This window comes from Phyllostomus hastatus, unplaced genomic scaffold (genome assembly GCF_019186645.2).
Source record: "Phyllostomus hastatus isolate PE091 unplaced genomic scaffold, TTU_PhHast_1.1 phas_contig_36, whole genome shotgun sequence".
NCBI lineage: Eukaryota > Metazoa > Chordata > Mammalia > Chiroptera > Phyllostomidae > Phyllostomus > Phyllostomus hastatus.
Window position 1 is genome coordinate 5,800,235 of NW_025333862.1, and position 23,902 is coordinate 5,824,136.

Below are 23,902 nucleotides of genomic sequence, written 5' to 3' on the forward strand. Positions count from 1 at the left end.
TGGTCAGCACTCAATAAATGTTAGGCATTCTTTTGATTATTAGTTTGTCTTTTAAAAATGCCAATATCCCTGGAAAAGATGGCCCACAGAGTCATTAATTCCCTGGTATGAATTAGTTTGCCAGCAGCACTACTTACGGAGGGACCTTGAAGTGGGCACAGGTGTGGGTTGCAGAACAGGATAGAGTGGCCAAAAACTGCTAGGGAATCTAAGACAAATCTCAATTTGTGGTTTTGCTGAGGTCCACGCCTGCACAGCATAAAGATTGTTCTGCAAGCTGGCTGCATCAGTCATTGGCTTTTCATTTCGGGGTTGGTGAGTCTCCCCCTGAGCCCAGCCAGACCCTGGAGGAAATGAAGAGGCTCTCAAGGGAGGGGCGAGGGAAAGAGGTTGGGGTAGGGTGGAGCACAGCCTGCAGTGATAGCAGCTGCGTCTTCAACATGGATGGCTCCTCCTGCCGCTGCTGCTCACCCTGGAGACAGGTAACCGGTTCCTTTAGGGCTGAGACTTTGCTTTCAGTTTCTTTGTTACTGATCTGGAATCTGGGCGCACCCAGTATAAAGTGGGCAATCTGTGGCCTGAAAGAATGGGAGAACCAGGTACCTCATTCCCTTAAACTGCCTCCTAGGGTGCTATACACCCCAACTTCCATGTCTGACTTATTCAATATGACTGGTTTAGGTGGACATTGGGAAGGAATACTGTCCTTGTGGTTGTGGGCTGTCTAAGGCTTACAGGAAAAGGATTGGGCTACAGGTTTCATGCCTTATCGTAAGTAGTTTGGGAACCTACAGGCAAATACATATTGCTGGAGAAATTTCCCCCATCAGTCCTAGGTCCCAAACTAGACCGTGAGCACCTTGAAAGCAGGAACCATGCTCTAGTCTAGACTTTTTGGTCCCCCCAAACCCGGCACAGTGGTTGGCACGAGGGGATTTGTCTACACCTGCGTGGTCCAGCTCTGTGAACACTTGAAATGTGTCTAAGTCTGAATTGGGATGTGCTATCAGTGTAAAATGCATACTGGTTTCAAAGACTTAGTAGGAAAAAAACATAAAATAGCTCATTAATAATTTTTTGTATCAGTGCAAGTTGAAATAATCATTATTTGGGTATGTGAGGTTAAGTAAAATATAGTACTAAGATTAATGTTACCTGTTTCTTACTATTGAAATGTGGCTACTGGCATGTTTTGAGGGACATCTGTGGTTTGCACCAGGTCTCTGTTGCATAGCCCTGGTCTGCACTGCGCCGGCCTCCCTTCTCCCACCCTCTCTTACTCCCTCAGCTGTCCAGCCAGACTAGCAATGCTCTCCTCTCCGGGCACTTAAAACCATCAGAATCTTTTACTGTTCAGAGTAGGATCTTCTGGGTATTTCATATTTGTTGAGTCACTTATTACACTTTAGCAAAGGCGTTGCTCATGCCATGTAATCTATAATCACACCCTTTGTTCTTGGATAAAGGAATTCAAATGGCAGCAAGCAGGAAGGGGACCAACTTTTATTAAGCACCAGGGCTACCAGCTTTGGAAATGTTGTGTCCTTTAAATTTATTTTCATGACAGCTCTGTGAGGTATGTGTTATTTACTTTTTTATATAAAGAAACTGAGGCTTGGAAAGCTTTAATAACTTACCCAAGACCACCCATGGAATAAGGAGGGCACGGTCAGGGCTTGAGCCCTGGCGTGTCTGGCTCAAGGGAGTTTTTCCCCCACCAGTAGCGTGGGCTTCATTCTTGCATCATTTGAAATGAGTCTACAGGGCTTCCCCCACTTATTTGTAGGTCCTGTTATGCCTGCACATGGAAGGGGCTCATTAAGGAGACCCTGGGCGATTTATTCTTTATCACAGCTTTCTAGACTGTGCAAAGAGCGAGCCCAGGGCAGGGCCTCAGGACACCTGCTCGCACTCTAGTCCTGGTGTGGCCCCTAACTCACCCGGGGCAAGTAGCTCTCGCCTCTGTGAAACAACAAGGAACTTCGAAACCTGCAGTCCCAGGCCTGCTGCTGGGGGAACGGAGTAAGGCTGCCCTTGTGGCTTAATTCGTAATGGGCTTCACCTGGAGTTAGAGGAATTTTTTCTAAATAGGATTTTTTTTTAACATTCTGAGAACCTGTTATTTTCTCATGTCCAAATTTCTGTTGAATGTGCTGAAAAAGAAATTTCAGGCAAGGGAGTTCCCATTATGTGGGTGGGCAGGAAACCTCAAGTTCATTTTCCAGGACTGGGGGGCTTTGATGCCCACTCGGTTTCACATGGCTTGTGTCTTGGGAATTTTGATGGGGTACCATTGCTCTAATGACTAGAAATTCCTCATTATCTGTTTAGTGGTGGCAGATCGAAAAGGAATGCCCAGTCTCTTCATAAACCCTCTTATTAATCCCCCTGGAAAGCCTTTTATAAGAGAAGCATCACAGCGGGGACCCCCTGACAGCCTCTCCCCTTTTCAAAGCTGAATGTAAAGAGGAATGAGTCCAGCCTGGGGGCTCCTCCTGCTGCAGCTCTGATTAGCCGACCCACAGTTAAGCTCCGGAAGTCCCACGCCCCCTCCCCAAACCCGAGCCACATTCAAGCCTCTTCATTCAGTGCCCACTAATTGCTCTAAGAAAGCCTATGAAGATTAATTTTCCAAACGAGTCGCCATTTCTTGTTCTCAATCTCTGGAGAGTGAATTTAAGTGTCCTGCAGTAGTTCTTCTAAATGAATTTCAGAGTGAATGGTGATTTTTATCTAACTTCGCAGAGCCATAAATTAGTTCACTGCTAGTCTTTGACGCCTTGGGGTTTAAAAAAATGGGTCAGGGAATATATCCTTTATCTAAATCCCTTTGAACCCTGCTTCTTGGGTTCAAGGTGGGGTGGGGAAAGGGACAGAAAGGACTGTTAGTAAGGATTTGAAAACCTATTTCTTTCTTAGGTGCACTTATTAGCAGTAAGTGCCTGTGTATTTTTCAACAACCACTAACTAGTGAGGACCCTGGCCGAACACTGTGTAGCTATAAATGAAAAGGGGGGAAAATGTTATATGAGCGAAAACCCTATTAAAGTACTTCTGGAACACAGACAAAAACCAAACTTTTTCAAAGATCTTTCAACATATTGACAATGGAGTCGCCAAGGCATATGTTGCCTTCCAATTAATTTTTTTCTGTGAAAATCCATAAGAAAAAAAAAACGATGGAGGGTAACCTAATTTGGCAGGCAGCAGCTTCAATGGGAAGAACAAGATAAAGATGTTTTTCTGTTTTGCTTAAAAAAGCTTTATGCTCCGCCCTGGCTGGCTCAGCTCAGTGGATTGAGTGCCGGCTGCGAATCAAAGCATCGCAGGTTTGATTCCCAGTCAGGGCACATGCCTGGGTTGTAGGCCACGGCTCCCAGCAACCACCGCATATTGATGTTTCTCTCTCTCTCTTTCTCCCTCCCTTCCCTCTCTAAAAATAAATAAATAAAATCTTTAAAAAAAGCTTTATACTTGCCTAAAAGACCATGACATCCAGAAATGGGCTATATATGAAAAAAACAAAGGCAAAAATGACTTTAATCTGAACAAGGCTATAAGAACATGTCATTACTCCAGGGAACTGTGTGGTACTTTCAGAAACTGCTGAGGCAAATTTGTGTGCAGTTTTAACTGGGTCAAGAGCATTTCAAGGCAGAGAGCACATAGTAGGCACTCAATACATTCTGAATAAATAGGACATGGTGAGGAGCCAGCTCTTTGCTGACTTGCCTCTCCCATTGGCCCTAAAGCATCTGGAAGGGCTGTGCCTCCCCTGAAGCTAAGGGAAACGACTAGGGTGCACCCATGCTTACTCAGTGGTCAACAGAACAATGGGAGAGAAAGCCAAACTTCCCTTCCTAAGGGCAAAGCACCGTATCTGCTTGGATCTAAGGCTCCTGGTGGAGCAGCCTTGGCAGTTCTGCCCTGGGATGTGCCCAGGGGGGGAATGAAGATGAGGGAGGGAGTGGAAAAGAGGGCACCGAGAGAAAACAGAGCTGCTCCCGGGAAGGAGAAGGAGCACTTTTGCTGCAGCTAATGGGGCTGGAGGGCCGGGGCAGAAGGTGTTAGAGGACCATGGTTGGATTCTGGATGCCAATATGTGGGCTATCCAGCAAGTCCTTTCTGCGTTGGCACAAAGAGGAAAAGACCAAGGAAAACGGGCTGGAATGCCCAGCAAGTGAGGGAGGAATGGGGCAGACTGGAGAGGGGAGGGCAGGAGGATCTTGGGCTAGAACCCCGGGCCCTTGCTCCAGGCAGCAGACAATGGCTGGCACTTTCTTTCCAGCAGTCCCTCTTTACACGTGTATTTGTTTAATATGGACTCTGCAGAGGGTATCAAATTTCCAAACAAACTAAATATAAAGTGACTGTAATGAGCTCAGGCACTCGGTGCACTAGGTCAAGGTGACATTTACTGAGATGTGTTTGGAAATAGAATCTCGGGAAAGTGGAGACAGTTTCACCCTTGCCCATAACATTTCCAAATAGCTTCATGGCAAAAGCACAGGTTCTTGCAAAGCTGCTTCACTGACCTACATTAAAAGTAGCAGACGTTATAAGAAAGAGGTCAGAGTAGCAAGATAAATTATGAGCTCTGTTAGATGCAAGATCGTATGCTCTGAAAATAGAAGGGAAAACCCAGGACAGTAAAAAAGAAGTTTTACTCTTGTGAGATATTTTTTCCTGCTGGGTTCACAGGCAGCTTCAATTACGCCCAGGCTGCCTTTTGGCAATTCCGCTCACCTCTGCACACTGGCATTCTGCTGTTGCCTGTCTCTTCTTGATTGACAATATGGTGTGAACATTTTTCCTTGTCCATGAATTTGTTTCCCAAGATCACTTTAATGGCTGATTCTGTTCCACCTTACAGACGTCCCCAAACTGACACGACAACCCACCTTTACCGGGTATTAAAGATGTTCCTCAGGGCCACCGTTGTCAGTGACTTGGCAGTCACCGTCTTCTAGCCGTTCTTTCCACACACACCCTCGGCTGCTCACTCCAAACAAACCCCTCTCGTAGAGCTGCTGAGTCAAAGGAAGATGGACATTTTCCCAGCTTTGTGATACATATCACCAGTTGCCCTTCACAAAGATTGTAACAATTTGCCTTTCTGCCGGAGCGTCCTTCCTAGAACATCTTGCCAGGCTGAACATTCTCATTCTTTAAAAAAAATGGTCTTATTATATATTTATTTTTTATATTTGTATATTTTTACTGAGGTAACATTGGTTGATGACATTACATAAACTTCAGCACGCAGCTTTTTAATTCTGTATCTGTGTGCCCTATTTTGTGCTTGTCTTCAGAAGTCTAGTTTCCATCTGTCACTGCATCTTTGACCCTTTACCCACTTTGGCCTCCCCCTCCCCCTACCCCCAGGTAACCACCGTCCTGTTGTCTGCACCAATGAGTTTGTTTTGTTTTGTTTGTTCATTGTTACTTTTTTGTTTTATATTCTACATATGATTTTTGTCCTTTTCTAGCTGACTTATTTCACTTAATATAATACCCTCAACTTCATCCATGTTGTCACAAATGTCAGTATTTCATCATTTTCATGGGTGAGTAGTAGTCCACTGTATGTATGTACCCCACATTTTCTTTATTCAGTTGTCTATTGATGAACACTTAGGTTGTTTTCATTTTGGGCTATTGTGAATAATGCTGCAATGAACATAGGGGTGCCTATGTCTTTTTGCGTTAGTGTTTTGAATTTCTTTGGATAAACACCTGGAAGTGGGATTGCTGGATCATATAATAGTGCTATTCTTAATTTTTTGAGGAATCTCCATACTGTTTTCTATAGTGGCTGCAGCAATTTACAATCCTACCAATAGTGTACAAGAGTTCCCTTTTCTCCACATTCTCACCAATGCTTGTTATTTCTTGTCTTTTCAATAATAGCTATTCTGACAAGTGAGATCTCATTGTGGTTTTGATTTGCATTTCCCTAATAATTCGTAATGTTAAGCATCGTTTCCTGTACCCATTGGCCATCTGTATATCTTCCTTGGAAAAATGTCTATTCAGATACTCTGCCAGTTTCTCCCCCCATCCAAGTACCAACCAGGCCTGATGCTGTTTAGCTGCCGATAGCAGGTGAGATCAGGCGCGTTCAGGGTTGTGTGGCTGTAGGCTGCCTAGTTTGTAACTGGGTTGTTTGCCTGTCAGACAGAGAGAGAGAGAGAGAGAGAGAGAGAGAGAGAGAGAGAGAGAGAGAGAGAGAGAGAGAGAGAGAGAGAGACAGACAGAGAGAGACATCAGTGTCAGAGTCTGGGATTGAACCTGCAGCCTAGGTATGTGCCTTGACCAGGGATCGAACCTGCAACACTTTCGGTGTATGAGGCAGTGCTCCAACCAACTGAGCCACCTGGCCAGGGCTCAAGTGAAATCTTGTCAAGTTAGTAGTAGATCATGTACTTCTCAATAGCAAGAAGCAAACATATGTTATTTCTACATAAATTGTATACATAAAACTATTGGACACATAATAGTGTAAAATGAGTGGTTTTTGTCACAATCATTAGGAATGTAAAATCTCTGGGATATAACAATTTGTCATAAGATAGTTTCAGTTACAAAATAATTTTTACAGAAACAAAACTTTCTGTGGTAATTTCAGAGCTTGCTTGTTCCAATATCTTATTTCCTATAGAAACGGTCACTAGATTTGACAGACTTTCTTGTGACATTGTGAATGTTCAGTGGTTTTAAAATTAAACGTGAGAGGCCATTTTTCCCCGTGGTAGCTGCCGCTGCCGAGAGGGTGAATGTATCCTGGGAGCTGCAGCGGTCTCAGTAAAATGCGCTCAGTGCATTACTGCTGCGAACACACGAGGCACCCCACGTGCATCAACTACATTTGAGAAAATGGCTTAAAGATTTTAGTTTCTCTTACATCAACACCTCATCATTGTTGCATTTTCTGCCATGTTTTTCAATTTCCATCATATTTTTAATGATTGCAGAAGATCATGTTTATCATAATTTTTCAAATTACACATGCCATCTAAAGAAGTCATGAGATTCTTTAAGTATGAAACTTTTTTTAAAGAGATATTATTGTTTCCAATATAGAAAAAAACTGATTTTGATATTGGCCTTGGGATTACAAAAGAACTAGTCATGGTGTACCACTCAAGTGGGTTTTCCTTTCCTGTTTGCAGCCCTTTCTATTTTGGAGAAGTTGGCATAGATGTCAAGAGACCAAAATTTGTTTAGCATCAATACTATGTATTTTGTAAACTTTGTTTTATAAACTAGGTAAAACCTTGTTTTTTTACCACAAGTTTTATAAACACGTTGATGTTTTCAAAGGCATTGTGTACATTAGCTTTTGAGTTTTGCTTATTTTGATATTTATGTTGTCAAAATATTGTCATATGTTGTGATTATGTTGTCATTAATTTTTTGGCAAATTAGTGCTGAGCAAATATACTTTTAAAAATACTTTTTAAGCCTTGGCTGGGTGGTTCAGTTGGTTGGAATGTCGTCTTGTACACCAAAAGTTTGAAGGTTTGATTCCCTATCAGGACACATACCTGGGTTGCAGGTTCAATCCCTGGTTGGGGCGCATACGGGACAACCGATTGATGTTTCTCTCTCACATTGATGTCTCTGTCTCTCTCTCCCCCTCTCTCCCTTCCTCTCTCTCTAAGATCATTAAACATATCCTCAGGTGAGGATTAAAAATAATAATAATAAAATATATTTTTTCAAAAGTATAGCTTTGACTTGTGTTCTAGAATCTATATTTTTACCAACAATTTCTAACAAGAATGCTCCATATTGTCTCTAATTGAGTTTTCTGAGTCACAATGATTTCAAATCGACTTTTTCACTGCATATTTGACAGTAGTCTCAAATTTATGCTTAATTGTTGTTTTTAATACTCTCCAATGTTTTGATGAAGTCAAACAGTTCTTGGATGATATGACAGAATTTGATGATATCTAAAGAACTTTTTGCAATATTATTCACTACTAGATTTAAAGAATGGGCAACCTTAGAACATTTTGGGGGAATCTTATGTTGAAATCCATTAAGTTTGTCATAAAATTTTTTGCATTATTGTTGTGTTGTTGGCTCTCAAATTATTATGGCCTAGACTTGGTGTTTTTTTTTGGTAGATGGTCTACTAAAAATCTGTGTAATCCTTCTCCAGCTGTTTCACTTATTATGGAAAATATTTTTAATGTTTTATGTAGACCATATATTTCATATAGATATATTTCAATATATATATTTTGAAAATTTACAAATATTTATTTGGTATTTGTATCCTGTGTATATGTCCTATTCTAATGCTATTATTAAATTATGATTTCTGCAAATGAAGAACATTCTTTTTTATTTTTTTAATATATTTTGTTGATTATGCTATTACAGTTGTCTCAGAAAATTCTTTTTATAATGCTCCTACATTTTCTTGGATGATCCTCTGAATGCTAGATAATATCTTGCTAAAATCAGAACTGTGTTCATTATATATTCAACTAGAACATGCCAATATTTTCCTCATTACTTTTCTGTTTTGCAGCATTAATAATTAGATATATTTCAAATCAGATTTGAAATGTGAATATACACTACTATTGGTATTTATTTGAGATTCTTCATGTTTACCAAAAAAAGTTGCTAAAACGCTCCAATTTTTGTATTCTTTTTTATTTTCCAGTTGATTTTTCATTCTCAACTAGCTGGCAAAGTGCTGATTCCTTGAAGAATAATAAAGTAATGAGAACCTAGTGTTTTTTTCCCCACATCATTTGGAAAAATCTGTGTCTCCTCTATTTCCCAAAATTTCCAACCTATATTATCTTTTGTAAAGTAAAATTTTTTAGTTGATATGGGTCACTTTCAACTAGAGTCCACCCTTGTTTCCTACTGAAATTACATGGCTACATTTTTGGAGCCTGCATTTTTTTCTGCTTCTTCTTGAAATCCGTCAGTTATAAGTGACAATGGCAACATTTCCGTGACATATTCACTGAAACCAATGACTCTGAACTGTTTTATTTTACTTGTTTATTTTTTGGCATTCTACCTTTTTTCCCCAAATTTATTCAACAGTACAGATAGTTTTATTTTACTTCTTCTGTAGGCAGATTTTCATTTTGTATTGTTGGCTTGATATTTTTCCCCTAATACCTTGGGAGAAATAATATATGAGCTTAGTATTTAATTTTAGAATTTGTAACTTTAAAAAATAATATGTAACAATCTATGAAATTTATCTGTAGTTAATTTTGTCTTGAAGAAATTTCTTTTAGCAATCCGTAAATAATAGTTATGCTTTAACTAGCAGTTCATTATGTAAGTTTCTAATTTATGGATTAAGTAAAATAGTTACTTTGTAGATATGTAATGGTAAATGGATGTTAATTACTACAGACATGAATTACATCATAATGAAAATCTGATAGGCTAAAATTAAGAACTCTGAGCTATCATTCAGGCAGACAGTATGAATTATGCAAATTTTTTTATTTATCTAATACACAAATACTAATAGAGGATTTTTAAAATTTTAGATAAAATTCAAAACAGGAGATAGAAAAGCACCTCCCTGTTTGAAAGTGCTAGTCACTATAAATTTGTTTTCTAGATTTTATATCTTTATTTTTAGAGAGGGGGAAGGGAGAAAGAGAGGGAGAGAGACATCCATGCAACAGAGAAACATTGACCGGCTGCCTCTTGTATATGCCCAGACCAGGACTGAATCTGAAACCCAGGCATGTGCCCCAATCGGGAATAGAACCAGCAATTCCTTACTCTGTGGGATGATGCCCAACCAATTTAGCCACACCAGTCAGGGCTGTAGATGTCTTAAATCAGCAAGGTCTTTATCAAAGTCAGTCTGCCTCAACTTATGAAGCAGGTAAATGTCAACACTGTCGGAAAAAGTCTTTTAAAAAAAGGTAAAAGTCTTATTCCACCCATTAAAAATTATCATAATACATTTTTGCTAGATAAGGCATTTTATTGTTATCTGCCAGAAAATTATTGTAATAAGAATATATCAATAATTTACCTAACTTTGAAGTTAACCGTTACATAAAAATGTGGAAAAATTAAAACTGATGACAAAGTCTACGATATGGGCAGTTCCCTTAGCTGACGTGTCCTTGAGCAGTAAATGGCCCAAATAACTGTCTTTGGCTGCTCTAAACATTTATGTGGCCATTATTGTTAAAACGTGCTCCCAAGTACATGGAGACAGTCTGTGTAGGAAACGAGGAAGCATAAGGGATCGTGAGACCTATATTCGGATAATCCTCACTCTATATGCTGTGCCCTTGGGCAGTTGACTCCCCACTCCCCTCAGTCACCTCATCTACAAAGGGGGAGTACACCTAAGTCTTCCAACGGCCACCTGACAGCCACAGGAGATGGGCTCAGTTGTGAGTAGTGAAGGAAATTAGGAGATATGCGTGAGGTTTCATTAGGCACTTGATAAAATGTGCTTCCTTAAAAACATTGTATTATATTTTTCGAATTGAATGAAGCATAATATATGTGCAGGGCCAGTACAGGGCAGTAATTCTAACAACTTTGGGATCAGTTCCTGTTCAGTCACCTGTGGACGGTTGTGGGTTTCGCATGTTCACTGGTGACCGTTTCTGTAGGAGCCCAAGAGGCTGACATTCTGACTTTCTTAGGAAACCAAATGGGGAGCAGTTGTATGAGGCTTGCAAAGAAGCCACTGTGAAATCTGAAAACGTCAGGTGATTTTTAAAGCAACCCACAACCAGTAAAATGACTCCGTTATAAACCTCAACAGGTTCATAAACACAGTGTTTCTATTTTGAGAAATGAAATTTTGCAAAAACAACCAGAAAAGCATTTAAAGTCCCAGAAATGGTGAGAATATTTACTTCAGAGGAAGCCAAGAGGAAGCTGACTTGAACATCTTCCTCCCCTCTGTTCCTGATGGCCCTGATTGATTACCACAGTGCATGTGTGGCCAGCCTAGAAAACAAGAAGTGTGTCCAATCTTTCCTTTGCTCATCAAGCATTTATTGTGGATCTCCTACGTTCCAGGCCCTCGCCTCCATGCTGGGGAGATAAATCAGATCAGCCGTGATCTCCTCGGTCCACACAAGGCTCTCAAAGCCTAGTTTACGAACATTTTTTCTAATGAAAATATTTCTTTTTTTAAATTGTTGTTCAAGTACATTTATCTCCATTTTCACCCCACCATGCTCCCTCACCCCACCCATCCCCACCTCCCACCCCTGAGCCCACCCCCTTTGGCTTTGTCCATGTGTCCTTCATACATGTTCCTTGATGCCCCTGACCACTATCCCCTATTATCCCTGTCTCTCCTCCTCTCTGATTACTGTTCTTTATTTCAATGTCTCTGGTTGTATTTTGCTTACTTGTTTGTTTTGTTGATTAGGTTCCACTTAAAGGTGAGATCGCTTGGTATTTGTCTTTCAACTCCTGGCTCATTTCACTTAGCATAATGCTTTCCAGATCCATCCATGCTGTCACAAAGAGTAGCAGCTCCATCTTTCTTTCTGCTGTGTAGTATTCCATTGTGTAAATGTGCCACAGTTTTTTGATCCAGTCATTGACTGATGGCACCTAGGCTGCTTTCAGCACTTGGCTATTGTAAATTGCGCTGCTATGAACATAGCAGTACATAGGTCCTTCTGAATTGGTGTTTCAGGATTCTTAGGGTATAATCCCAACAGTGGCATTGCTGGGTCAAAAGGCAGTTCCATTTTTAGTTTTCTGAGGAAATTCCATACTGCTTTCCACAGTGGCTGCACCAGTCTGCATTTCTATTAGCAGTGCACTAGGGTTCCCTTTTCTCCACAACCTCTCCAACACTTGTTGTTCATTACTTTGTTTATGATGGCCATTCTGACCGGTGCGAAGTGATATCTCACCGTGGTTTTAATTTGCATCTCTCTGATGGCTAGTGATGCTGAGCATCCTTTCATATGTCTCTGGGCCCTCTGTATGTCTTCCTTGGAGAAGTGTCTGTTCAGGTCCTTTGCCCATTTTTTAATTGGATTATTTGTCTTCCTGGAGTGGAGTCATGTGAGTTCTTTATATATTTTGGAGATCAGACCTTTGTCTGAAGTATCATCTGCAAATATGTTTTCCTGTACAGTTGGTTCTCTTTTGATTTTAAATGCTATTTTCTTTAGCCATGCAGAAGCTTTTTATTTTGATAAAGTCCCATTTGTTTATTCTTTCCTTTATGTCTCTTACTGTAGGGGAAGTATTGGTGAAAATATTGCTGCATGGAATATCTGAGATTTTCCTGCCTGTGTTCTCCCCCAGGACTTTGATTTAAATCACGACTTACATTTAAATCTTTTATTGACCTTGAATTTATTTTTGTGCATGGTGTAAGTTGTTGATCAAGTTTCATTTTTTTGCATGTAGCTGTCCAGATGTCCCAACACCATTTGTTCATATCAATAGATATAGAAAAACATTTGATAAGGTACAGCACCCATTTATGATAAAAACATTCAGCAAAGTGGGAGTAGAGGGAGCATTCCTCAACATGATAAAGGCCATATATGAAAAAGCTACAGCCAGCATTATACTCAATGGGCAAAAACTAAAAGATTTCCCACTAAGATCAGGAACAAGACATGGATGTCTGCTTTTACCACTTCTATTCAACATAGTATTGGAAGTCCTGGCCACAGCAATCAGACAAGAAAAAGAAATAAAAGGCATCCAAATTGGAAAGAAGGATGTAAAACTGTCACTGTTTGCAGATTACATGATAGTGTACATAGAAAATCCTACAGACTCCACCCAAAAACTGCTTGACCTAATAAACAAATTTGGCTAAACAGCAGGGTTCAAAGTCAATATTCAGAAATCAAAGGCACTTTTATACACCAACAATGAAAGATCAGAATCAGAAATCAAGAAAAAAAAATCCCATTTGCCATAGCAATAAGAAAAATAAAGTACCTAGGAATAAACCTTAACAAAGAGGTGAAAGACCTGTACTCAGAAAAGTACACAACACTGAAGAAAGAAATTAAGGAAGACACAAATAAATGGAAGCATATACTGTGTTCATGGATTGCAAGAATCAACACCATCAAAATGTCCATACAACCCAAAGCAATTTATAGATTCAACGCAATCCCTATTAAATAACCAATGACATATTTCACAGATATAGAACAAATATTTCAAAAATTTATATGGAACCATAAACAACCCCAAATAGCCGCAGCAATTTTGAGAAAGAAGAGCAAAGTAGGAGGGATCACAATGCCTGATATCACACTGTATTACAAGGCCACTGTAATCAAAACAGTATGACACTGGCATAAGAACAGACACGTGGACCGTGGAACAGAATAGACAGCCCAGAAATAAACCCAAGTCTTTATGGTCAATTAACATTTGACAAAGGGAATAGAAGCATAAAATGGAGTAAAAATAGCCTCTTGAACTTTTTAAAAAATTTATTTAATCTTTATTGTAATTTTTTTCCTTTACCATGTAGTTCTCTTATACTCTCTCTCCCCAGCAATCAGCACACTGTTGTCCATGTCCATGAGTCCTTTTCCTTTTTGCTCAATCTTTCTTGTACCTGTGTTTCCAAGGTTCTGTCCCTCCTTCCTTCTGCCATCTAAGGTGACAGCTTTCCTTCATTTTCAGGTTCCCAGTCCTTCTTTTATCAACAGTTTCAGATGTTCATTCAGGGGGAGATGACTGCATGTTGCAAATGCTATGCCTTGTCTCATTCACCCTGAGCATTCTGGTATGCCTGCAGTCTCAGCACTGCCCATAGATATCCTTCCTGTTGTCCAGGACCAGCACAAATGCCACCTCCTCCATGTAGCCTTCCCTTATCGCCCAAGTTAGGAATGACTTATCTGTCCTTCTCTTCTGATCCAATAGTTCTTTGTACCTCCTTTTAGCACTGATCTTATACCTGCCTTTGTTACAGCTGTTGGGGTCAGGGGGGTGCCTGATAGACGGAGGCCAGAGAGTCAGGGGGAATAGCACTCTCTGAGCCCAGGGCCCATGGCCAGGTCCTCTCTACCCCTGCAGCCTAACCCTGTGGCATACATACCATATACAAAAAATAAATAAATAAAAAAATTAAAAATAAAGCTGGATTAGATTTTCTTTTCCCTTAATTTTAGCTGTCCAAAATTAGCTTGATCAAACTCCTCTGTGGGTGGCACTGCTATCCTGGGTCCATGCATTGCTCTTATGTTGTATTTATTTACTATTTTTTGGTCTCCTTTTCTTCCCATGTCCATTCCCTCCCATCTACCCATCCCTCCTCTGCCATGAACACATACTCTTGTTTATTAAAGTGCAACCTCCTAACCTACCTAAACAACTGTAAAGTCATTTACACATCTATGTGAGCTCAAATGAGGCTTGATATTGTTTTGGATTGAATTTGCCTTGGACTAAGAGAATGGAGCACTTCATTGACATTTCAGGCACCAGCAGGCATGAGGAAGTGCTTTGGGTGGGGAAGGTGACCCCAGGAGTCACAATGAGTCACAGAAGGCAGTCAGGGCTGGGTCTGGCCCCGGGGCTTGAAGCTTCCACTCCCTTTCCCAGCTCCCTCAACCTCAGAGCCACAGTCCCCCAACCTCTGGGCTCTGCCCCCTCTGGTAGACCTGTGTACACAGCTGCCACATTGCCAACCAGGAGGCCCTAGAAAGTTCTCTCTTTTATCTGTCCTTCGGACATATTTATACTGCTGTTTGAGAGCACTCATTTCTGTTTCTCCTGCGTCTTTGGGTTTGCAGCCCTGATGGACCACAGCATTGGTGGGACATCCTGCTCCCGGCATCAGGCGAGGAAACGGCATGAATGCTGAGACCAGTGGTTCTCGTTTTCATCTCAGGGACCCTTCATACTCTTAAAAACCATCAAGGCCCTCAAAGAACTATTATTTATGTAGGTGATATCTATTTATATTTACCATATTAGAAATGAAAACTAAGAACATTTGTAAATATTTAATTAATTAAAAATAGTACTAAAACCTCTACATATTAGCCTCTACATAACATTTTTAAGAAAATAAACATATTTTCTAAAACATAAAACATCTAATGAAAGGAGAGACATTGTTTTACATTGTTGCCAATCTCATTAATGTCAATATCTGGCTTGACAAGTCAAAGCGTATTCTCAGATCTGCTTCTATGTTCAGTGTTGCCAGGTCACTCATCAGGTGGCCGTTGGAAGACTCCACTGTGCCCCTGAGAAAGACTGGGAGTGAAACAGGCAGCTAGCATCTCAGTACTATTATGAAAATAGTTCGGACCTCATCAACCCTCTGAAAGGACGGCTGGAACCCCCAGGGGGTCCTCGGACAACACTTTGAGCACTGCCTGCCATTTCAGATAATCAGTTTCTCCATGGCAAGGCCATTCCAGGTTCATCCTTAGAGTCGGGGTTTTAATAGACTCTGGTTCGAAAAACTTAGAAGTCTTTGTGTTGTCGAGGGTTATCCCACCTGTCACAGTCATCCGGGAAAATACCCCACGTATTCTAGTGATGCTTCTCATGCTGACACATTTGGGTGCTGACTGGTGGGGGTGGGCGAGGTAGCCTTGAGGAGTGCTGGACATTCTGTTGAATACCCGTGGTGGTCTGTGGTCTTTGACCTTGGAGGAAACAGCCCAAGGCTGTTCAGAGTGACATCTGGCTAATAACATGGATGGTCAGTTGGGTAACACTACATTTTAGATTTTTAAAAAGTAACACTGCTTAAAATTTAAATTACAAAACTAGTAACTATTCCTCTAATTCTATACATATATTCAAGTATGTGCAAAATGATGTTGGTACACATTTAATAATTGTAGCATCATTTGAACAGTAAAAATTAGAAACAATCTCAGTGTCTATTACCATGGGCATCCAAAGAATAAAATAGTCACAGCTGAAAAAAGAATGAGAAAGTTCTGTGTGTGTTAATATTAAATTAACTCCAGGCTATACCAGGCATTTTAAGGAGCAAGAGGCAGAACAGCACATACCAGCCTGCTATCATCTGGGGGAATAAAACTGTACCCTGTGTGTGTCTGCTTGTGTGTGCATAAGGCAGACAATAAATTGGAAATTGTTGCTTCCAGGGTGGGAACTAGCTGGCTGGGGTAAAGGGCAGAGAAGCATCTTTTCAAGATTATTCTTTTGTACCTTTTAAATTCTGAATTATATGAATACTGCCTAATAAAACAAATACATTTAGGAGCCCCAAACTACAAACAATTACATCCTCTTCTCCTTCCAGAATGAAAAATAAAAACAGTTCCTAACTCTTTTAGTCCCCAAAAGTGTTCTTAGTATTCCTTGAGCAGTAGTGTGATTATTAGAAGAAATGTACAGTGTGTGAGCTGACATGTGCAAAGGGGACACTAGAAGGATATAATAAGATACACTTGTGAGAAGCACCAGTCATTTTTGCAATCGTGCCTTATTCTTCTTCTCACTCTTGCCTCATTTCACAAATAGGGAAACTGAGTCCAGGCAGGCTAAGTGAGTCATGCACGTCATCTGGGCTCGTGTTGGGCAGGGGATTTCCCAACTGCTCCTGCAGATCCCTTTGGGAGGATGTGGTGGTGGGCGGGGGTTGGGGGACACAGGGGGTGAGAGATCCTCTTTCGTTTGGTCTCAAACACACCTCTCTCCTTGCCTCCCACCTGAAGTGTGGGCCGAAGGCCGTCGCAGGGTGAAAGGCTTGGGTCTGCACCTTCCCCATTCTCTGTCCCGGGCCACCCACACACCCAGGCAAGGCACCTCCTCCAGGGTCCTCCAGGCTCCTCCAGGACATTGCTCTTGGGTTTCGTAGACACAGTTCCTTTCTCCAAAACTGGCATTACCCAGCTCAGCTTTCTCACATTATGACACAATTTGGTTGGTTCAGAGTGACTTTGGGCTGATTCAAGTCAACTTCTTTAGACGTCAAAGATTTCCCAACAATTAGGGATCCAGAAGTCTGTGACGGAGGCTCACTATGATCTGACAGAGGTTGAGTGGCCCTGGTCAGGGTGTTCTAAAGGAGTCTTTGGCATTCATTCATTCACTCACTCACTCACTCAACACAGATATATCAAACCTATTCATGGCGTGATGCACTGTACAGAGTGATGACCAGAACAGATAGGCACTGTTCTTGTGGAGCTTACCTTCTTGTGAAGAGAGCCTAACAATAATCAAGTAAACCACTAAATGATCGAGGTAAATTCATACACTAATAGATCAGAGGGTAATGTGGCAGAGGGGCTGGGGAGCTGACTTTGGATCGTGTGCTTGGGGAAGGCCTATTTGAAGATGGCTTTCTTAAGAGAGGAATGCTATCTCAATGCCTGTTGAGGCTCTCCCCTCCAGTGGTGAGATTCTAACATTGTCCCCATCCAACAGGTTTCTGTGAAGGAATAAAAAGATGGAGGAAAATAGGAGTTCCAGCTTCCAGGGGTCCTGTGTTTGCCAGCTGCTGCAAAACACATCTGAGAAGCTCTGTTTCCAGCTAACGGGGACCACCTGTCCCAGGAACCTCAGTACCTGGGATAAGAACCTCCTGAGTGGACCTCTTGTCAAAATGAATTGGACCAACTGTAGTTTCCAGGACTCCAGAGCCAGCAATGCCTACCTGAACAACACCACACCATTGCCCTGCTTGGGCACTGGTAAGACCCTGAAAATAAGCAAAGTGGCTATTTTGTTACATCATAGTTTGAACATTTAGGTCTTAAACAGCCCTGTGATGTAGGGATTCATGCTGTGCCCATCTCACAGATGAAGAAAACAAGGCTCAGAATGATTACCTGGTTTTCCTGAGATCACACAGTTAGGAAGTGCCTGAGATTCATGTCACTGGACTCTGAATCTCAGGCTCCTTCAGGACGTCATCCTCCACACTTATTCCCCTCACCCAATAACCTTCCTCTGCCTTCCCAGGATACGTCCTTGCCTTTCTGACAAGGAACACCTGTTTCCAGCTGTAAACAGGTATTCTGTACCCCAGCCAGCATCCCCTAGCTGGTGCCCCAGGGTCCCCTCTCATTGCTCTAGACTTATGTGTGACACCTCACTCCACGCCACCCTGCTCCCCCACACATCAAGCCCTGTGTCTTGGTACCTCACCTTGGGTGTCAGTGCTGTGGGCACTGGGATGATCTGGTTTCCAAGTTCCCTTCCTACTCCTTGCCCAGAAGGTGGGCTGGAGCTGTCAAAGAGAAACTTGGTGAGGTCAGCAGACTTACTCAGAAGGGGGACAGAGAAAGAGGCAGAGAGGAAGTGAGCTTTTAGGTGCCTGACACAATTCTGTCTGGCCTTAGTGGCCCAGGAGGCCATAATTCTTGCTGCTCTCACCTGTGAATACTATTTAACGTCAGATTGCCCCAATAATCCTGTATGTATGATGTCTGTCCAGAAGGTGTCCAGCCATGTAATGTGAAAAATAGAGACATTTATTGAAGAAGATACAAGAAACATTGTACATAAGACAATGACACCTCAGTCCCCTTCAAAGTAGGCACCTTGGGACCTCACACAGTTCTCCCAATTGCCATCAGCTGCTCTGTCATATTTTCCTGAATCTCATTGACAATCTGAAATTTCTTCTCTTTCAAATGTGATTTTAGTTTTGGGAAAAGCCACAACTCGCGGGGTTCCAAATCTAGGTTGTAGAGGGGCTTAGTCACCTGGGTGATTTGATGTTTCACCAAAAAAAACTGCATGAGACATGATGCATGAGCGGGTGCATTGTTGTGATGAAGCTGCCAATCACCAGTTGCCAGTAACTTCAGCCTTCTGAATCATCTGAATACTTTCAGCAGAGGAATGTTCAAGCTTAACACAAAATTTGATGCAGATTCATTGCTCTACTTGCTCAGTCATTTTGAATATGATGGCCACCCAGTACACATGCTCACTCAACAGTGTCTACCACCCCCACTGGCTAGTACAGTGAAGTCATTCCTGTTCACACATGAGCATTCTAACCTACTCTCCTTGGCTGCCAGGTTACGTTGATGTTACACAAACCATTCTCATTATATTAGCAATGGCTGGACTTCTTTTCAGACAGACCTTGTATCCTTCCACCTCACCTTGGCAGCAATCTTGGCTTTTGTGTGTCTGAGTAGCCAGCTCCCCCAGACATGTGTTTGGAGAGGTGCTGCCTGCAAGGGGGGTGGGGGCTGAATCATGCAGGTCGATTTCATGGGAGAGGAAATAAGAAGAGGCCTAACTGCAAGGAAAGGGAGCTTTGGGGGTGCAGTTGAAAACATAGACTCAAGTCCTGGATCCAGCACTTACCTGGGACACCTGTGTTGCCCTGAGTTTCCTCATCTATACAGCAGGAGAGTTTGGCTAGATATGTTTTAAGGTTCCTTCTAACTCTGAAAATCTAGGGATAGGCATGGAAAATCTAGGGATAGGCATGGCTGGAGGGGGTCGGGCTTGGGGTCTCCATCCCTTGAAGCAGGAGAAGTTTTTTCAAAGTGTGAATAATAGAAGCCCCACCTCCTCACCAGAGCTCAGACAGGTTCTCACACCTGACACTTTCTCCTAGTTCCAGCCCAACTAGCTGATGTCCTGACCCCTTCCCTGCTCTTCACATGCCCTTCCCAGGGTACCAAATAGCAGCAGCATCCTGGTTTTCTTTTTTCTGGACATCCTGTTATAGAAGGTAACCTTTAACCCTTTGCAAGAACGGTAGGACTCAAGAGTAAAATGATCACACAAAAACAGCCCAGTATCATGTGCATAAACATACAATTTTAAGTCAGAGAGATGTGGTTTCAAGCCTAAACTCTGTCACTTTCTACCTCTATGACCCTGAGCTGGTTTCCATGCTGTGAGATGGGAATAGTAATTGTTCGTACCTCATTGCCTATTTATGAAGATTAAATGAGATAGTAAATGTGCCTGGCATATATTAAATCACCAATAAAGATCCATTTAGATCCTGTAGAGCTCATTTGCATTGTCTTAATCAGTCTGGGTTGCTGTAACAAATTACTGTAGACTGGGTGGCATGTAAATGACAGGAATGTATTTTTTCACAGTTCTGGATGCTGATAAGTTCAAGATTAAGGCGCTGGTGCATTCAGTGTCTGGTGAGAGCCCACTTCCTGGTTCCTAGACCACAGCTGTCTTCTGTTTCCTCAGGGGTGGCAGGCAAGGAAGGGGCTCTCCAGGGTCTCTTTTGTAAGGGTGCTGATCTGTTCATGATCAGAGAGCTCCACTCTCATGACTTAATCATCTCCCAAAGGCCCCACCTCCTAAAACCACCACATCAGGGCTTAGGTTTTAACAGATGGATTTTGGCAGGACACAAACATTCAGTATATAGCCTGTGTGTGAAAATTACCCTCAAATCTCCTCTGCTTTTCCTCTCTGTCCCTTTCTGCAGAGAACAGCACCACCCTGACACTAGGGACTACACCTAAAGAAGTTGACAGGTGGGTGAGAGAAGGGCTAGACCTGTAGAGGAATAGTGAGGATTTTGGAGAGGGGCTCTTTTTGGCCCAAATGTGGAGATTGGTGTGGGTGGGACCATGGAGATTGGCCATGGAGGTTGAGGCAGAGAAGACAGGCTCAAAATGGAGGCAGGAGATGGAAGCCCAGAGTTGGGAGAGTGTCTACAGCGGCAGGACCACAGGGTGATTGTGTGGGTGGTCAGCACCAAGGCTAGACAGGGCAGTTGGGTGGGTATCCTCAGTTTTCTTATTTGCTCTCTTCAGCTTCAACACAGCAGCCGCAGCCATTTCTGGCTCCATTGGTGTCGTGGCCATCATCTTGCTCCTAGTGGGTCTCTTGTCCATGACCCTGAAGAAATGGAGGCGCGAGAGTGAGTGGAACAAGTTGGCCCTGGAACTGAAAATGTAGAAAGGGGAGAAACTTGGGGTGGCGATGGGGGAGTCTTTTCTTGGGGGAAGCTTTGGGAAAGGGGAAGGGTGGGTAAGTTATGGGGTCTGTTCCCTGGGGTTGCCATGGATTCTGGATGGAGCAATAAGATTTATTTATGACACAAGTTCCTTATGCTGAAAGCCATATATAAGTATTCTGCATATACACATTTATTATATGCATCAGCTAAAAGACATATTGATGCCAAATAATCTTATCTAAATAACAACCAAAATTATGAAGTGTCCTAATACTCCCCCTGTCTCTTCCTGGGCATTTAGCTCAGCCTCAGAGGCACAATGGATTGAACATGGTGGATTTTGAATTTCAAAGTTTAACCCTAAGTTCAACAATCAATCAAGTAAAGATGGTTACTGCCCCAACTCAGGCTGACTCTTAGTTTATTAATTTTTCTAGGACTTTTTAAGAAACAACTGAGGCATCAGACCAACTTTCTTCACAAATCCTCGGTAAGGAAAGCATTGAGTCATGCCTGGGGGGGGTCTCCTGGTTGCCTCCACCATGACCTCATGCTCTTTCCTAGACAGGCCCCATGCACGCGTGGTGGGGTGAGGAAGAGAACAACTCCAAAAGAACTGTTTTTTGAAAATTGGGGAGGATCTTGGGCTTGTTCAGCAAGAACCCAGTGTTCTGCTTGCTGTCCAGTAGGGAGCCCAGTAGAGGGCATTGTCTCTGGTCTTTGGTGCCCAGCCTTCTGACTCTAATGGGGGTCCTGTCTCTAAAGGAGCCTTCCTGCCATGTTGATGCCATATATTCCAACGTGATCAACCTGGCCCCCTGGAAGGAGGATGACTTTGCTGTCTACGCCAACATGCCCCCTTTTGATTACCCCAGGAGGACAACACCACACCAAGTGGAATATGCCTCCATTGTATTCTACTGATGGCAAGCTGATGAGATGCTCCAGAGTGGAGAGTCAGACCTGTGGCCCGGCTGGATCCTGACACAGCTTTCGCTTTAGATGTGTGTGTGTGTGTGTGTTTTAAAAAGTATATAAAACATATTCTGATAAAGGTAAATGCGTATTTCTTCTTATTTATTGAAAGCAAAGTACAATCTAAGGGAAAGGAGTGACAAGGGACATGCGCTACCCAACCACCCATCGCCCCAGGTTCCCGAGACAGACTGGCCCACAAAGGAGCCCTTTCTAGCTCTTGCTCCCACTGAGGCTGGGCCTGAGGAAGGAGTTCATATTTAGGGCCCAGCATCTGGATTTTGCCTCTCCTGTTCTGCCCTGTCAGGAATTAACATCCTGCAGGAGTTAATGATGAGTCACGTTCATGTCTGTGGAGATGTGGATGGCTGACTACCTTGGATGTCTGGACAATATACCAAGGGTGGAGTGGGGACTGTTTACTGAGGGAATGAGATTTGATGAGTTCCCACAAAGGATGAGCTTTCACCTGGGAAAGGAACTGGGGAAGGAGCACCCAGTAGGAAGTGGGCTGCATGTCACCACTGACCAGGAACAATGGAAGACGGGGACCTTGGAAGATGTCTTACTCCTTCTTCCCTTCAATTAGAAACATTTATTAAACACCACCATGATCTAGACTCTGGGACTATAACAGTGAACCCAACAGGCAAATCCTTGTCCTCGAGGGAGGGGAAGACAGAAAATAAACAAATAAACAAGCACATACTCAGACAGCCATATGGTGGTGCGTGCTATGGAGAAAAAGAAAATGAGTTCTAGAAGGTAGGGCCCACCAGGTGGGAGCGAGTTGTTATGAGATGGTCAGCGAAGGCCTCACTGACATTTGACCTGAAGGAAATGAGAAAGTGAGACCTGAGATAAATGAGGAAGAGCATTCAGGAAGAAGGAACAGCAAGTGCAAAGGCTCTGAGGTAGAGTGAGCCGTACATGATCCAAGAACAGCAAGGAGGTGAGTGTGTCTGGAGTGGAGGGGGCCACATGGAGAAATGAGATCCAGGCAGCAAGGCACCTCCAGAGTCTGGGAACCAGTGGCACAGGGCAGAATCTCCCATGGCACTGTCCATGGAACATTAGTGCGGGGCCCCCGGACCTTTGGGGATTCTGCCTCTGCCAGAAGCACTCTCCGCACTCCTGCTGTTCTTACCTGTTAACCAGCAGATTCCCTCTCACTCACTGAAGCCAGATTCCTGGTCTTCACCTTAATCCTATCATCACCCAAAGTGATTTCAATGGCAATGTAGACTGACAGTTCTCCCTCTTGGGACTCAAGTGTCCCCAAAGTGCATTCTTCTAGTTATGGTAGATATTAATAGGTATTAGGGCGAAGAGTAAATGAGATCTATGACCAGATAAGTTTGGGAAATAAGGAACAAGCAAAGAGTAATGGAGAGAAAAAAAGAATCTTTCACTTAAAATAAAAGCTGATGGAAGCCATTACCAATAAGAAAACACACCCTATAGCTCCATCCACTTACAGGGGCTGGTGAGGGGAGGGAAAGGTGGGAAAAACACATGACAACTTCCAAGCCTCTGCCACCTTTTCTGTGGTGCTGAAGAGCACATCCCAACACAGAGAGCCCTTTGTGTTAGCGGAAATGTGTGGTGACCATGTGCCTTGGTCTGCTGGGAACTTGACTGGGCGCATCTGTTTTCCCAGCAAAGTTATTATTATGTCCCCTTTCACTCTTGTAAGTGTCATAGTTTGAATGATAAATTATGTGGTCACCTGTTAACAAGGCTTTGAAAGTGCAAAAGTAGGTTCAAGAGATCAAGTAAGGACGGGAAAGTGAAGCTGTTTTGTACAATAAGTGAGGAGAAGGAAGTTGGGTGGGGGAGGAGGAGGCTGGAAGAATCAGAGCTAGGAAGATAACAAGGAAAGTTCCCAGAGGAAAGGGGTTTAAAATCACGCAGGAGACTTCCACTTCTCCAAACCTCAGTAATGCAGGTGCAGGTGTTTAGGGAAAGGGGAAACCCTGCAAAGGGGACTGAAATCCACATCTTGGTCAGCAGAGAGCAGAAAGAAGGGGGAAGTGGTAAGAGGTGCAGTATGAG

At 42.6% G+C, this 23,902-nt stretch overlaps 1 protein-coding gene across 6 annotated transcripts; it reads left to right on the forward strand.

Moving 5' to 3' along the window:
• Positions 1-332: 332 nt before the first annotated feature.
• Positions 333-21,909, forward strand: LOC123820664. Of its 6 annotated transcripts, none has more exons than XM_045841552.1 (7): positions 333-482; positions 17,398-17,663; positions 20,049-20,099; positions 20,396-20,444; positions 20,727-20,833; positions 21,310-21,362; positions 21,638-21,909. In XM_045841552.1, exons 2-7 carry the CDS (start codon positions 17,420-17,422, stop codon positions 21,794-21,796), a joined length of 663 nt encoding a protein of 220 aa, XP_045697508.1. In that variant the 5' UTR covers positions 333-482; positions 17,398-17,419; the 3' UTR covers positions 21,797-21,909. The 6 variants fall into 6 exon arrangements, with proteins under 6 accessions (XP_045697508.1, XP_045697514.1, XP_045697513.1 ...); XM_045841558.1 differs by having other exon boundaries at positions 21,748-21,858; XM_045841554.1 differs by lacking the exon at positions 333-482 and adding an exon at positions 549-599.
• The last annotated feature ends 1,993 nt before the right edge of the window (positions 21,910-23,902 follow it).

What these genes read in the sequence shown, in the direction of transcription:
- LOC123820664 (XM_045841552.1), top strand. Translation starts at nt 17,420, where the DNA reads ATGGAGGAAAATAGGAGTTCCAGCTTCCAGGGGTCCTGTGTTTGCCAG. An exon ending in ATTGCCCTGCTTGGGCACTG is followed by an intron (nt 17,664 to 20,048) that starts GTAAGACCCTGA and finishes ATTTTTTCACAG; the next exon opens with TTCTGGATGCTGATAAGTTC. An exon ending in GCTGGTGCATTCAGTGTCTG is followed by an intron (nt 20,100 to 20,395) that starts GTGAGAGCCCAC and finishes CCCTTTCTGCAG; the next exon opens with AGAACAGCACCACCCTGACA.